Genomic DNA, 15,837 nt, shown 5'->3' with positions numbered 1-15,837 from the left:
CAGCCTCTGTAGTAACTGGGATTACAGGCGCTAGCTACCGCCAATGTATCTCAGTGCATCTCATTCTAATTTACAATGAGATGAGGGTTAGAGATTAACACTTTAAAAGGCCCAAAAGTCACAGACCAAAATGACCCCAAACTCTCACATAGACTCCAATCTCCAAAGGCTCATGGGGTTTCTCTAGACAGAAGACCTGGGGACGTGAGCCTCATCAGCTCTGTCTCTCATCCACCAGCAAGGATACACTTTCAATTGCTTTTGTCACGGCACAAGCCTTAATATGGAATTTTCAAGTTTAGTAAGTGACTTTTAATCTGATCTTTCTCTATTCCCTTCATTTCATTCATCCTCTATTACTCTCCTTACCCCAACCCGAAAAAGCAGAATCACTAAATGAGCTAAGAGAATTAAAAATATTCTGAAAAATCATCCAGCTTCAAGTTGACACTATTGATTAGATTAGCATATTACTGATTCCCCATTTCCCAAGAAGGGAGACAGGAGAAAACTTTATTGGGCTATTAAAAGCAGATGAGGATGTCGGGTATTAGTGAACACCCCAGATTTCTTGCTGTTATAGAAAGAAGTATTCATGTGCTGATCAAGGTTCATGACATACACACATTTATGCTTTTTACCGTGGAAAAGTCCATCCTCCAGGTCCCCGGGGGAGTCTTTAAATGTTTATTCTCTTTTGCGCTTCAAAGCATAGACTGTAGTTTCCAGATACAGTGGTCCACTTCTAGGAATGAATTAGAAAAGATGCAATAAACATTAGCCAGAATCTTAGGAAACTCAGTAAGAATATACTGTAGGAGGACCAAACATGATTTCTGATTTTGAACAGTTCTTAATTTCCTTGATAACGATGTACACATTGTTTTGCTGTTGTTACTGTTTACCTTCTACCCTTTCCAAGAAGGGTTCCAATGGAAATCATAATGCCAGTTCAGAGAATGGAAAATGCTCTACGGCCTGGAACAGGGAAAGCTTTATGGAGGAGGTGAGACTAGAGCCTGGCAATGAAGAATGCAGGAGGATTTTACATATTTAGAAGAAGAGGATGATAACAAAGTGGTGAGACTGAGAACAACATTCAAACAACAGTAAGGAAGACCGAGCTTATGAGTGAGTGAAGCCCCCTGGAGAGTGTCTGAAGAAAGAGGAAATGCCACTTGTGCCTGTGAGGGGTGTGTATTACTGAATTTGTGATAAATATCCTTGACCTAATGATAGGGGCATATCTGGTTAAAAGTCAGAAAATCTTGGAAAAAATACTTTGTAATGATTTTCCATCTAATAGGTAGGAATTAAAGATTATGAATTTTTAGAAGAGTGATGACGAAAATGCTTAAAGATACAGTTGCCCACACTTGTTGCTATGTTTAGGCCGCTAAATGATTTCTAATGTCTTTGAAATAGAAAAATTTTGTACAACCATCTACAGCATCAGATCCCTATTCTTACTCATCAAGGGAAAGCAGCAGGTCTAGTACAATCCTTTGCATCCTAAAATGCAAAGACAATATGCATTTTTTGCCTCCAGAGGGCACTGCTGTTTTCAAAAAAGAAGGATGACTTCATCTGCTTTGGCCATGGGCTTTTGCTTTAAATGTTGCACCTGTTTCTGTCTTCAGGCCAGGTTTTACAGGCCTATGGATAGCCAAACAAGGAGTATAGTGCCCTAAGCATTCCATCTCTTCCATTTTAAAAACAGCATTACCACAAAAGCCTTCCTAACTTTCCATCACTGGTTCCTACTGTGTTTTCCTTCTCTCCATAAGCAGCCAAACTTCTGGAATGAGTAGTGGACTCTCCTGTCCACCTGCCCACTCAGCCTACTATAACCTGACTCCCTGCCTCATTCCCAGCACCCTTTTGAAACTGCCAGTGGCCAGGCACGGAGGCTCACACCTGTGATCCCAGCACTTTGAGAGGCAGAGGCAGGCGGATTGCCTGAGCTCAGGAGTTCGAGACCAACCTCGGCAACATGGCAAGACCTCATCTCTACTAAAAATACAAAAAGTTAGCTGCGCATATTGGCACATGCCTATAGTCCCAGCTACTTGGGAGGCTGAGATGGGAGGATCACTTGGTGGGAAGCTGAGGCTGCAGTGAGCTGTGATCGTGCCACTGCACTCCAACCTGGGCAACAGGAATGAGACCCTGTCTCAAAAAAAAGGAGAGAAACTGCTCATCAGAATCCCCCATGTGGTTAACGCCAATGGATTATCTTCTATCCATCTTTACTGGACCACTTTCTATAGTATTTCACTCTTTCATTCCTGAAATCCTGCTTTCTTGGCTTCTCCTAGGCCACCTTCCCTTGGTTCTTTTATTACCCTTCACTTTGCCTTTACAGGCCTTTTCCCTGCGTTCACTTCCACCATACCCCTCTTAATTGTTTGCTCCAGGATTCTGTCTAAGGCATTTTTCATCTCATTCTACATACTCTGCAGGAGTGATCTCATCCACCCCCGCGGCGTCAACTCACCAACTGCAAATATGACTCTCATATCTGCAGTTCTGAGCCCCATTTTTCAACTCCACCTGGAGGTCTCACAGTCCCCTCAAATAAGCCTCTGCATATCTCCTGGTCTCCAATCCTCCATCCTACCCCCACCAAATCCATACTTTATCTCCTGGATTCCGCAGCTCAGTAAATGATAATACCATTTATGCACTCAAATCAGAAATCTAACAACTTTCTCTCAGTCTTTTTTGTCTCATATCTGGGACCTGACAACCTAAATCACTTTCAAATATGCCCCTACCTTCCTCACCCACTGACACTGCTTCACCTCAGGGTCTCAGCACCTTTTGCCTGAGCTGTGGCAATATACACTTTTCTTTTCTTTCCCTTCCTTTCTTTTCATTTCTTTCTTTTTCTTTTCTTTTCTTTTTTTTTTTTTTAGACAGAATCTCACTTTGTGGCCCAGGCTGTGGCGTGATCTTGGCTCACTGCAAGCTCCACCTCCCGGGTTCACGCCATTCTCCTGCCTCAGTCTCCTGAGTGGCTGGGACTACAGGTGCCCGCCACCACATCCAGCTAATTTTTTTTTTTTTTTTTTTTTGTATTTTTTTAGTAGAGCTGGGGTTTCACTGTGTTAGTCAGGATGGTCTCGATCTCCTGACTCGTGATCCACCCGCCTCAGCCTCCCAAAGTGCTGGGATTACAGGCATGAGCCACCGTGCCCAGCCAGCAATATACTCTTTTCAAAGATTTAAATGTACCTAATTTGACATTTTGTTGTTTGAATAGGTATTACATTTACGATGTATAAGAAAATGTAAAAGGTTTCCTCCTATCTCCCCTACTAAATTCCCTGTCCAGAGTGCTTCTCCTGTATTCTTCCAGTGGCATTTTTTACACAAAAGGGAGTAGCTTATACACACACTTCTGCATCTTACGTTTCTCACGTAACATATCCTAGACATCTTTTCATATTAGCACATAGAGAGCTTCTTCATTTTTCCCACTGCCCATTGTATTCCATTGTATAGATATATTATTATTATTATTAAACTGCTGGTCCCCCTATTTGTGGACATTAAAGAGTTCCCTATCTTTTGCCATTGTAAACAAGGCTGCAAAGAACATCTTTGTACACAGGTCACTTCACACAGGGGCTAATATATCAATGGGACAAATTCCTAGAAATGGAACTCCAGAATCAAAAAGCATATGCTGTTGTAATTCTGACAGTACTGCCAAACTGCTCACAGTAAAGACTGACCCATTTCCAGTCTTACCAGCCATGTGCAAAAACCTTATCTCTGTCCTCTCTGCCGCCAGTCATCCCTGCTTGTAAATGTGTCCTCCACACCGTTGTCAGCACCATATTTCTAAAATGCAAATCTGGCAAGTCATTTTCTTGCTTTCCCTGCTTACAACCCTTCGAGTCATCTTCACTGCTCTTCAAAGCTTTTCACCATCTAAATATGTCCTGTCCAGGGTGGACTATCAGCCTCAGGTAGCTACTGAGGCTACATGTGGCCGGTCTGAATCGAGATGTGATGTAAGTATAAGAAAAACACTGGGTTGCAAAGACGTAGTATGATAAAAAGAATGTAAAAAGTTCATTACGTGCTGAAATGATTAAGTTTTGGATATGTCAAGTTAAATAACATCATTACAATTAATTTCATCTGTTTATCCTTTAAAAAATATGGCTGCAAAAATTTTAGAATGAACATACTGGCTCACATTGTATTTCTGTTGGACAGTGCCCATCTAGGTAGGCCCTCCCTCCCTCATCCCCTCACCCATCTCCTCTCCTCCCAGGCCCCAGGCCCACTCTGTGCTTCAGACCACAGTGGTCCCTAAGCCTCAGGTGCTTTTCCCCCCAACTCTGTCCTCCCCATCTCGTCGCCACACTCAGTTTATTAAGATGCTGCTTGAAACTTCTCCTTGGAGGCCTTGAAGAAGTTTTGCTCCTTGGTTCACAGGTCCGCCTCCCCTCACCAGCCCTTGACATTAGGGCCTTGCTCTGCTCTTTGCGCAGCAAGAAACAATTCAGTGCTGTTGGTTAAATCAAGCAATGGAGGAGAAAAGCCCCCAGGCGCCCGTCTAAAGGGTAGAGTTGGAGGGAGGGAAGGGGTAACAGGTCACAATTACCAGATGAACACATTCAGATTTTCAAAAATGGGCAAATTTAACATGAATTCAGATGTGAATTACTTTTTAGCATCAAATAATAGTGATATCAGCAGTAAGAGTTACAAAGAATAAGAAACACAGGAGAAACTTAACTTTCTTTGCATAGTCTACTCATAAGGGAGGCCTGGCCCTGGGATCCCGGTCCGCGCCCGCCCCCACTCTCCGCCCCCCGCACCCCGAGCCCGTAGGAGAGGGGACCCCGAGGGCCCAGGGGCACCGGACCTACCCACCCGGCAGACCACTCGCCTCGGTGCGGACAGCACAGGGAAGAGCGGGAAGCAGCTCTGCTGGGAACAGGGAGGGACCTCCGGGGAAGCGAAACTGAAACTCTGCGCCCAGTCGGCGGGGCGGGCCGCGCCTTTACCCCAGTCCCGGCCCAGCGGCGTCCCGGAGCCCCCGCGCCCTCCCGATGCGCAGAGCCATGGCCTCCGACCTGCGCCCGCCGTCCCCGCTCCTCGTGCGGGTGTCCGGGTCCGGCGTCCGGGTACAACGGAAGCTGGAGTGCTACTTCCAGAGCTCTAAGTCCTCGGGCGGTGGGGAGTGCACGGTCAGGCCCCAAGAACACGAAGCCCCGGGCACCTTCCGGGTGGAGTTCAGTGAAAGGGCAGGTGAGCTTCGGGCGGTCGGGCTGCGAAAGCCGAAAGCTGTCTCTGGGGGCCCGGCTCCCGGGTTTCCAGGCGGACCCAGCTTCAGCTGACCTAGGGGAGAGGGCGGAAGAAAGTATGTCACTGTGCGGTGGCGTACAGGGATGGGGCCCTGCTGCCAAGAGACTCACTGAGACAGTGAACACTCGGTGGAGGATAGGGCCTCACATGTGCCCGGTGCGGATCTGGCTGACCCCGCCCTAATGTGGATGCTTCCCATATCCTCATTCTAACTTAATTTCTCAGCTGTCATCTTCCATCCCCCAGATGCCTGTCAGCTGCCGTCCTTGTCATTCAGGGATTCCACTTGTATGTTTTAAATGGTTCCATTGTTCCATCCATGAACAAAAGGATGTTCCATTTTGTATTTTTGAGGATTACAAAAGTGATACATGCTCACTATTGAAATAAGAGAAAAGAGTAAAAAAGAAAACAACCTGGAGATAAACAATGTGTCCATTTGGTGTATTTCCTTCCTGCCCTTTTTTACGAATGCCAGCAAACACACGTGTATTTACACAATTCAGAGTCTGCACTTTTGATTCCTGCTGTTGTAACTTACCTGTATAATGAGTATTGAAATGGGAGACCGGGCCGGGTGCGGTGGCTCACGCCTATAATCCTAGCACTGTGGAGGCCAGGTTGGTGGATCACCTGAGGCCGGGAGTTTGAGACCAGCCTGGCCAACATGGTGAAATTCCGTCTCTACTAAGAATACAAAAATTACCCCGGCGTGGTGGTGCGCACCTGCAATCTAAGCTACTCCGGAGGCTGAGGCAGGAGAATCGCTTGAACTCGGGAGGCAGAGAGGTTGCAGTGAGACGAGGTCGCACCATTGCACTCCAGCCTGGGTGACAGAGTGAGATTCCGTCTCAAAAAACAAAACAAAACAAAACAAAACAAAGGAAGGAAGGGAGGGAGGGAAAGAAAGAAGAAAGGGGAGACTGGAGACAGTGTCAGAAACATGACGTTTAATGAGTGGACAATGTCCCATTGTCGTTAAGCTTTCAATTCTGTAGTAAAACTTAATCCGCACACTTTAAAACTCTTAATAGCTCCCGGATTTCCTCCATTGACAACCCACCATTCCAGGATGCAGTGAGCAGCGTTACTGGGAGGTGCTGGGACAGGGTACAGACATGAGAGGATTACTTGAAATCTCTCCCATTTTTATGTGTGTATATGTGTGTGTTTAATGTTTCCGCTGAAGCTAAGGAGAGAGTGTTGAAAAAAGGAGAACACCAGATGCTTATTGACAACAAACCTGTGCCCATTTTCCTGGTACCCACTGAAAATTCAATAAAGAAGAACACGAGACCTCAAATTTCTTCACTGACACAGTCACAAGCAGAAACACCATCTAGTGATACGCATCAACATGAAGGACATATTCCTAATGCTGTGGATTCCTGTCTCCAAAAGGTGAGTATTGAAAGAAGGAGCTGGCTGTGCCTGTGCCTTCTCTCCAGTCACCAGCCTCATGTATTATTGATCGAACACCCATGTGCTGGGCACATACATGGGAGCCAGGCACTGTTTTAGGCACTGGACACAGAGACGAACACAACGGACAAGGTCCCTGCTCTCAGGTGGCTTATACTGGGGCCCAGGGCATGCATAGAAAGACAGTAGGCAAGTAAAATAATTAGAACCATTTTATTTATTTGGAGAGAAACAGGGCTAGGGCAAGCAAAGGGAAGATGGGGGTGGTGTTACTTCTTTTTTCCCCCAACAAGACAGAGTCTCACTTTATCACCTAGGCTGGAGTACAGTGGCATAATCATGGCTCACTGCAGCGTTGACCTCCTGGGCTCAAGCGATCCTCTCACCTCAGCCTCCTGAGTAGCTAGGACTACAGGTGCCACTACACCCGGTCAACTTTTTTTTTTTTTTTTTGGTAGAAACAGGGTCTCACTATGTTGCCCAGGCTGTTCTCAAACTCCTGGGCTCAAGCGATCTGCCCGCCTTGGCCTCCCAAAGTGCTGGGATTACAGTCATGAATTACTGCGCCTAGCCTGGTGCTACTTCTAACCAGAAATCAGAGACAACTTGACTGAGGAGGTGATGTTTGGCCTGCAACTTGAATGATGACAAGATTCATTCAACAATAGATATCCACTGCTTAATGTGTTCCAGGCACTGTTATAGGAGCTGGGGAGGCAGCCAGGAACATGGCAGACTCTGCTTCCGGGGATTGCACCTTCTAGTGAGAGAAACAGACAATATTAATAAACAAATAAATATATAATAAAATGCCTGCCAGTCATACCTGCTAGAAAGAAGAATAAGAAGAATAAGTGACAGACAATGACAGAACCACCATTTAAAATAGGATGTCTGGAAAAACCTCAAGTGAGATAACATCTCTAGCCAAGTGGATTTCTGGGGGGGAAATGTCCTAGAGGGAAGCATATGTACAAAGGCCTCAAGAGCTGACATTCTGAGGCCCAGAAGCTTTAAGGAAGCCAGTGTGGTGGGGAGGGCAGTGAGCAAGGGAGAGAGGTGCTAGGAACTCGGGAAGGTACACAGAAGACAGGCCTTTGGGGCTGAAGGTAAGGATTTTGGATTTTTAACTTAAAATGTTGGGGGATTCATCAGATAGTTTTGAGCCAGGAGAGAGGGCGATCTGGTTTATATTTCTAAACAGTCACTCTGGCTGCTGTTGGAAAACTGAACATAGGAAGGGGCTAGAATGGAGAGTCAGAACCCAGTTAGGAGGGGTTGCAATGCGCCAGGTGAAAGATGATAATGGCATGGACTTTGGGTGGCCTTGATGGAGGTGTGAAAAATGGCTGGATTCAGGAAACATTTTGAAGATCTGGAGGAAGGATCTTACATGCAAAGTCCTTGAGAAGGAACAAAACATTAGAAATTTTGCTTTTGTATTACATTTAATTGGCCTCTGTCCTTTTTATCTTAACCTGGCACGTCTTATATTTGAGCTTCTAAAGGCCAGGGTTTAGAAGGGACCAACAACTTCGCATGCAGTCAGGTGTTTAGTTTAAAAAAGAAAAGAGGAGGAGTGAAGAAGAGAAAAAATAGTCATAGGAAAGCCATTTTCCTCAGCTTTACTGCTCCCTTCCAAGTTCACAGACATTTGTGAGGGCCACGACAACTTGCCCAGAGAGCACAAGTGCCTTCCCTTGACTGCTGTTCCCAAGATCAAACAGATAGTGGCAGTTGTAGAACACAGATCTCTTGGCCATGGAGCTTTTAGAAATGCTCATGCCCAGGCTCCACTGCAGACTAGTTAACATCAGAATCTCTGGGGATGTGCTTGGGCTTTGGCTGGTTTGTTTTTCCCTGAACTTGCCAGATGAGTCTTATATGCAGACAGGGGTGAGAACCTCTGGGATGTAGCATGCTGTATCCTCTAAAAAGGATTTGAGGCCGGGCACAGTGGCTCATGCCTGTAATCCCAGCACTTTGGGAGGCCGAGGCAGGCGGATCACCTGAGGTTGGGAGTTCCAGGCCAGCCTGACCAACATGGAGAAATCTTGTCTCTACTAAAAATACAAAATTAGCCAGGCGTGGTGGCGCATGCCTGTAATCCCACTTACTTGGGAGGCTGAGGCAGGAGAATCTCTTGAACCTGGGAGGTGGAGGTTGCGGTCAGCCGAGATCATGCCATTGCACTTCAGCCTGGGTAACAAGAGCGAAACTCCAACTCAAAATAAATAAATAAATAAATAAATAAATAGGATTTGAAAGAAGTTGCCCCCTGCTTGGGGAAGATGTAGTGGTTGTTTCTCTAGTCTCTATGCATTCTCCTAAAGAGAAGATGGTAGGTCTGCATGCTGAGAGGTTTTATTTGTTCCTGTTCCTTTTAAAATTTCAGATCTTTCTTACTGTAACAGCTGACCTGAACTGTAACCTGTTCTCCAAAGAGCAGAGGGCGTACATAACCACACTGTGCCCCAGTATCAGAAAAATGGAAGGTCACGATGGAATTGAGAAGGTGTGTGGTGACTTCCAAGACATTGAAAAAATACATCAATTTTTGAGTGAGCAGTTCCTGGAAAGTGAGCGGAAACAAGAATTTTCCCCTTCAGTGACAGAGAGGAAGCCACTCAGTCAGCAGGAGAGGGACAGCTACATTTCTCCTTCTGAACCAGAAACCAAGGCAGAAGAAAAAAGCAACTGTTTTGAAGTTTCCTTGCCTTACTTTGAATACTTTAAATATATCTGTCCTGATAAAATCGACTCAATAGAGAAAAGATTTGGTATAAACATTGAAATCCAGGACAGTTCTCCAAATATGGTCTGTTTAGATTTCACCTCAAGTCAATCAGGTGACCTGGAAGCAGCTCGTGAGTCTTTTGCTAGTGAATTTCAGAAGAACACAGAACGTCTGAAGCAAGAATGTTTCTCTTTAGCGGACAGTAAGCAGGCAAATAAATTCAAACAGGAATTGAATCAACAGTTTACAAAACTCCTTATAAAGGAGAAAGGAGGAGAATTAACTCTCCTTGGAACACAAGATGACATTTCAGCTGCCAAACAAAAAATCTCTGAAGCTCTTGTCAAGACACCTGTGAAACTATTCACTGTCAATTACATGATGAATGAAATTGAGGTTGATAGTGCCCGCTATAAACTTTTAGAAACTGAATTACTACAGGAGATATCAGAGATCGAAAAAAGGTATGACACTTGCAGCAAGGTTTCTGAGAAAGGTCAGAAAACCTGCGTTCTGTTTGAACCCAAGGACAAGCAGGTAGATCTATCTGTGCATGCTTATGCAAGTTTCATCGATGCCTTTCAACATGCCTCATGTCACTTGATGAGAGAAATTCTTTCACTGAAATCTTTGGGCAAGGAGAGAAAGCATTTATATCAGACCAAGTTTGCAGATGACTTTAGAAAAAGACATCCAAATGTACACTTTGTGCTAAATCAAGAGTTAATGATTTTGACTGGTTTGCCAAATCACCTTGCAAAGGCGAAGCAGTATGTTCTAAAAGGAGGAGGAAAATCTTCATTGGCTGGAGAGAAACTGAAGGAGGATCATGAAACACCGATGGACATTGATAGCGATGATTCCAAAGCAGCCTCTCCGCCACTCAAGGGCTCTGTGAGCTCTGAGGCCTCAGAACTGGACAAGAAGGAAGAGGGCATCTGTGTCATCTGTATGGACACCATTAGTAACAAAGAAGTGCTGCCAACGTGCAAGCATGAATTCTGCGGCCCTTGTATCAGCAAAGCCATGTCATATAAGCCAGTCTGTCCCACATGCCAGACTTCCTATGGTGTTCACAAAGGAAATCAGCCAGAGGGAAGCATGATTGTCACTGTTTCAAGAGACTCACTTCCAGGTTATGAGTCCTGTGGCACCATTGTGATTAATTATTCTATGAAAGGAGGCATACAAACAGTAAGTATTTCTGAAGTCCATGGGTTTCTTGCCACTATGCTACGATTACCAGGGCAAAAGAGACTGTCCTATTGCCTATTAGACAGTAGATTTCCCAAGGAATTATCTCCAGGGTCATGTGCAAGGGATTGAAATAGTGGTAAAGGTCACAATGTTTGCTGATAATTCAAATATTTTTTGTGTCCATTTCTTAAGACAGAGAAAGGGTAGGTGGAGATTATATCTTGAGATGGGGGTATCAGGAAGGTGGACAGTGTTTCCAGCATGAATTCAAGGAAAGAGGAGAAATATGGGTTATTAGGAATATCAGCATAACTTCAATACTTTTCTTGCTTTTGATTTGCTTTATCTACAAATGAACACATCTATACCTATAATAAAAATTAGACAGGGCACTGTTTTCACATGACATTTTCTTGTCCTCACACAGGGAGAACACCCAAACCCAGGAAAGAGATACCCTGGAACACAGCGAACTGCATACTTGCCTGATAATGAGGAAGGAAGGAAGGTTTCGAAACTGCTTCGTAAGGCCTTTGACCAAAAGCTGATTTTCACAGTGGGGTACTCTCGCGTATTAGGAACCTCAGATGTCATCACTTGGAATGATATTCACCACAAAACATCCAAGTTTGGAGGACCAGAAAAGTGAGAGCCTTTTGGGATGTAATGGCTACTCAACAGATTATAGGGATTATGAACTACGGCAATTTCTGGATGTGGATATAAGAAGAATCTATAGCAGTGGTATTGGGTATAGTCAAGTATTTTGAGAGATGCTAGTCAGGGATGATAATCTCAAAGACAGCAAGATTGGTCCCCATCAACTTCTACCCTGTCAGCTATAAAGTACTATGGAGTTATTTCAATTTTGCACCAAAGGGCAGGGGGGTTTTGAATCCAGGATGAATACTATATAAGCTGATTTAATTTAAGGCTTGGTGTCTATTTGAAGGCTAGATGCTAGGAATGTTACTCACTTTGCTTTCTTTTAAGGTCACCTTTCTTTTCCCCTCTTCCCCACCAGTCCACAGAGAACCTGAAATCACTTGACCAATAATATTCTAGAAAAAGTCTAAGTTGTGAGGAGACTATTGGTAGAAACTGTATTATAGGAAATCCAATTGTTCTTTATGAAACCCCAATAGGATCCTCAGACCCTTGGTACTAAAGAAATAATATATACCCTGAGACATTTTCAAAACCTGAAATTTGAAAATCCTACTAGCATGTGATTACAACGCCCCAATAAAACACAGTATATTATTATATTTTTATGAGAGTCACTACTTACCATAAACTGAAAAATTTTAAGAATTAACATAGACATGAAGCCTCAAATTAAATCAACTTACTTACCATTCATCTTGGATTCTCAAACCCCTGCCCTTTGATGCAGAATGTAATAACTACATCACGTTAATACTTTGGAGTTGGCAGGGTAGAAGCCAGGTTGAAAGGCAGATGTTGGCCAGACAGCTAGGCTCACTCACTAGCTAAATGACTTGCATCTGCAAACTTAAAAGTCATGATACGTCATCCACCTTCAGGATTACTTGTGAATGTTTGCAACACTGGATATTAAATCCTTAAATGCTGGATATCTATTGCACATATCGGAAAAATTTGTGGTGACACTAAAGGAATTTTTCTTTCTCCAGGTATGGCTACCCTGATCCTTCTTACCTGAAACGTGTCAAAGAGGAGCTGAAAGCGAAAGGAATTGAGTAAGAAAACTGCTGGAAGATGTCTTAAATCAAGCTTTCAAAAAAATATATTTTAGGAGGCTAATTTTATGCCAATCTAAATCCTTATGTAGAAAAGACTTTGAAATTTTTCTTCTTAAGGAATGGTTTGTATAAGAATAAGAATCTGCTAGTCTGTCATTTCTGGAGTGATATTTTTTTTTTGAGACAGAGTCTCGCTCTGTCGCCCAGACTGGAGTGCAGTAGTGCGATCTCAGCTCACTGCAAGCTGCGCCTCCCGGGTTGACGCCATTCTCCCCGCCTCAGTCTCCTGAGCAGCTGGGACTACAGGCGCCCGCCACCACGCTCGGCTTATTTTGTTTTGTATTTTAGTAGAGACGGGGTTTCACCGTGTTAGCCAGGATGGTCTCGATCTCCTGACCTCGTGATCTGCCCGCCTCAGCCTTCCAAAGTGTTGGGATTATAGGCATGAGCCACTGGGCCTGGCCCTGGAGTGATACTTTTTACGGAAGACAAAAGCCCCCCAAATCTGTGTAAAATCTGCTGCAAGGGTGTCATGCCTCTTGTGTCATCACTGGGGTTAGAGGTGGGTCTGAAATCATCTTCTATGTCCTTCAGTTGAACTATCAGCTGCCAATTGATCCCTTTTTCATTGCCATCTCTGGGATGGTTCTTCATTTTTTTGTGTGTTTTCCCCTTAATCTCTACCTGTGAAAGTGAAATTCTATTGTAAATGGGAGGAAAAAGGGTTGGTTGTGGGAAATTAAAGACCCATATTCCGCTTTCTTACTCATGGCAAGAAAAGTGGCCATGAGTAGAGATTGGGCAAGCATTGGTAATAAATGGAATAAGACTAATTATTATTATTATTATTAGAGATGGAGTCTTGATCTGTCTCCCAGGCTGGAGTGCAGCGGTGTGATATTGGCTCACTGCAACCTCCACTTCCCGGGTTCAAGCGATTCTCCTGCCTCAGCCTCCCCAGTAGCTAGGGTTACAGGTGTGTGCACCCACACCCGGCTAATTTTTTGTATTTTTGGTAGAGACGGGGTTTTGCCATGTTGTCCAGGCTGGTTTCAAACTCCTGAGCTCAAATGATCCTCCTGCCTTGGCCTCCCAAAGTGCTGGGATTACAGGCATGAGCCACCACATCCACCCAAGACTATCATTTTTAATGGCCAAGTACCTAGTATATAGTTGGTACCTATCAGTCTGTTTGTGTTGCTATAAAAGAACACCTGAGACTGGGTCATTTATAAAGAAAAAAGGTTTGTTTGGCTCACAATTTTGCTGGCCAGAAGGTTGGGCATCGGGTGAAAGCCTCAGGCTGCTTCCATTCATAGCCAAGGGTAGCCAGAAATCATATGACAGAGAGGAAGTGAGGGAGAGGTGTGGGGGAGGTGCCAAGCTGTTTTCAACAAGCAGTTCTTCAGGAACTGAGAATGAGTCACTCCCATGAGAACAGCACCAAGCCATTCATGGGGATCTGCCCCATGACCCAGACCCCTCCCTAGGCTTCACCTCCGACGCTGAGGATCAAATTTCAACATGAGATTTGGAGGAGGTCAAACAAACCAAACTATAGCAGTGTTTCATAAAATTGGGTTGCCTGACTTAGGTTGCTAGTAAGTCAGCAGAGGGATATTTGCCTCCAAAATCTTTGGCAGAGGCAGGAGTAAAGAAGCCATTTCTAGAGTCCTGGCTACTAATTTGGAAAACTGAGCTTCTTTCTTTCATTGTTTTTTGCCTTAAGAGACAAGGCCTTACTATATTGCCCTGTCTCTTAAGGGAAAACATCAAGACTGGACTTGAACTCCTGGGCTCAAGCCATCCCCCAACCTTGGCCTCTCGAGTAGATGGGATTGTAGGCACGTGCCACTGTGCCTGACTTAAGTTTCTTATTCTAGAACACTTGGAGCCTGAACTCTGACCAGGCCCCTCACTTGAGCCTTTGCTGTTCCTTGTAAACTGCCATATTGGGTGCACTTGCCCTGCCACAGTAATGCTACATATTTCTGAGCATTGTTTTTCTCTAGATAATTTTGTACTTTTGAGTATACCCCACTTCCAAGTGTTTTTTTGTTTTGTTTTGTTGTTGTTGTTGTTGTTGTTTTGAGACAGGGTCTCACTGTGCCCCCCAGGCTGGAGTGCAGTGGCTGGAGTACAATGGCACAATCACGGCTCACTGCAGTGTCAACCTTCTGGGGCCAGGTGATCCTCCCACCTCAGCCTCTCAAGAGGCTGGGACCACAGGCGTGCACTACCATGCCTGGCTTTTTTTTTTTTTTTTGGAGAGATGGGGTGTCCCTGTGTTGCCCAGGCTGGTCTCGAACTCCTGGGCTCAAGGTATACTCCTGCCTTGGGCTCCCAAAGTGTTGGGATGACAGGCGTGAGCGACCATGCCTAGCTCACTTCCAGGTTTAACAGACGAACTTACTCTAGTTTCCATTTCCATCATTTTATAATAACCGTAGCCCACATTGTAGTAGTTTTTCAACCCTTAACTCCCACCAATTCATGTTTTCACCTTTAAATTCCTTCTCGCTGATACTCTCTCTGGACAGAAGAAAGGTGAAATAAGCCTATTATAAGGAATATATGACATGCCAAATTTTATTTTTAAACGGTTCTTCAAGTCAGATTAAAGTAATAATAGCAAATTATGTGATTATCCATTTCCCAGCTTCTCTCCAAAAAAATGGTAAACAAGATGCCTTCTTCTTTTCCCAAAGATACACATACACACGTACAAATTTTTTATCAGATAATAATAGCTAATATTTAATGAGTACTTACCTTATTTTGTCCCCTTTACAACAGATTTACATACGTGTGATTGATACAATTCATATTCCCATTTTATAACTGAGAAAACTGGTGCACTGAGAGGATAAGTAACTTGCCAAAGGTCACACAGTTAATAAGTGGAAATGCTGGGACATGAACCAGGTAGTCTGTCCCCATAGCTCTGCTCCTGAGATCTGTACTGTCTCCCATGAGGGTACTTCTCCATGGAGCAGGCTGAGGCGAACCCTTTATTCTGGGCTTCTCTCAGAAATGGATTCCCACACAGTACTCAAAGCAAATTTCCCCAGAGGAAATCCTATTTGAAGAACTTAAAACTCAGAATCTTTTCTTTGTTCAGAGAGTTGAGGAAGCTCAAGCTAAATGATACATGATTTTTTTAAAAATCAGATTATAAATTTAGTTTTTGGTGATTCATTAAATTCTTTACCATTATAGTTATTTTCTAGCTATTCATCTTTTAGCTAAATTTGTTCCAAAGAAGGAAAAGTTTGGTTTCTACTAAGTTCTGGATGGGAGATTGCACTGTGTGTGATGTGCAAATTTCATGGTATGGGTGACTGGAGAGCATTTGGGTTACTGCTTTTACTCTTTGGAAGGTGTTATCTGTGTCTGCTTTAAATAAAGTTAAAGATTTGGAACAAA

General features: G+C 44.1%; 2 protein-coding genes across 2 annotated transcripts in view; one reads left to right on the top strand and one right to left on the bottom strand.

Moving 5' to 3' along the window:
* The window catches only part of PARP9 (poly(ADP-ribose) polymerase family member 9), a 25,250-nt gene extending 20,267 nt beyond the window's left edge, over positions 1-4,983 (bottom strand). Inside the window, exons 1-2 of the mRNA XM_017858196.1 lie at positions 4,894-4,983; positions 642-745 (exon numbers count right to left, since the gene is read on the bottom strand). Of these exons, the coding sequence (XP_017713685.1) occupies positions 642-656 (15 nt within the window). The 5' untranslated portion in view covers positions 657-745; positions 4,894-4,983. The remainder of the gene's footprint in view (positions 1-641; positions 746-4,893) is intronic.
* On the top strand, positions 4,942-15,837 carry DTX3L (deltex E3 ubiquitin ligase 3L). Its single transcript, XM_017858195.1, has 5 exons — positions 4,942-5,271; positions 6,518-6,729; positions 9,146-10,681; positions 11,112-11,329; positions 12,343-15,837. The coding sequence occupies exons 1-5, from the start codon at positions 5,073-5,075 to the stop codon at positions 12,410-12,412; spliced, it is 2,235 nt and encodes a 744-aa protein (XP_017713684.1). The 5' UTR covers positions 4,942-5,072; the 3' UTR covers positions 12,413-15,837.

The sequence above is a fragment of the Rhinopithecus bieti genome, unplaced genomic scaffold (assembly GCF_001698545.2).
Source record: "Rhinopithecus bieti isolate Rb0 unplaced genomic scaffold, ASM169854v2 scaffold_48450, whole genome shotgun sequence".
NCBI classification, from domain to species: Eukaryota; Metazoa; Chordata; class Mammalia; order Primates; family Cercopithecidae; genus Rhinopithecus; species Rhinopithecus bieti.
This window is presented reverse-complemented; position numbering and strand designations above follow the sequence as displayed.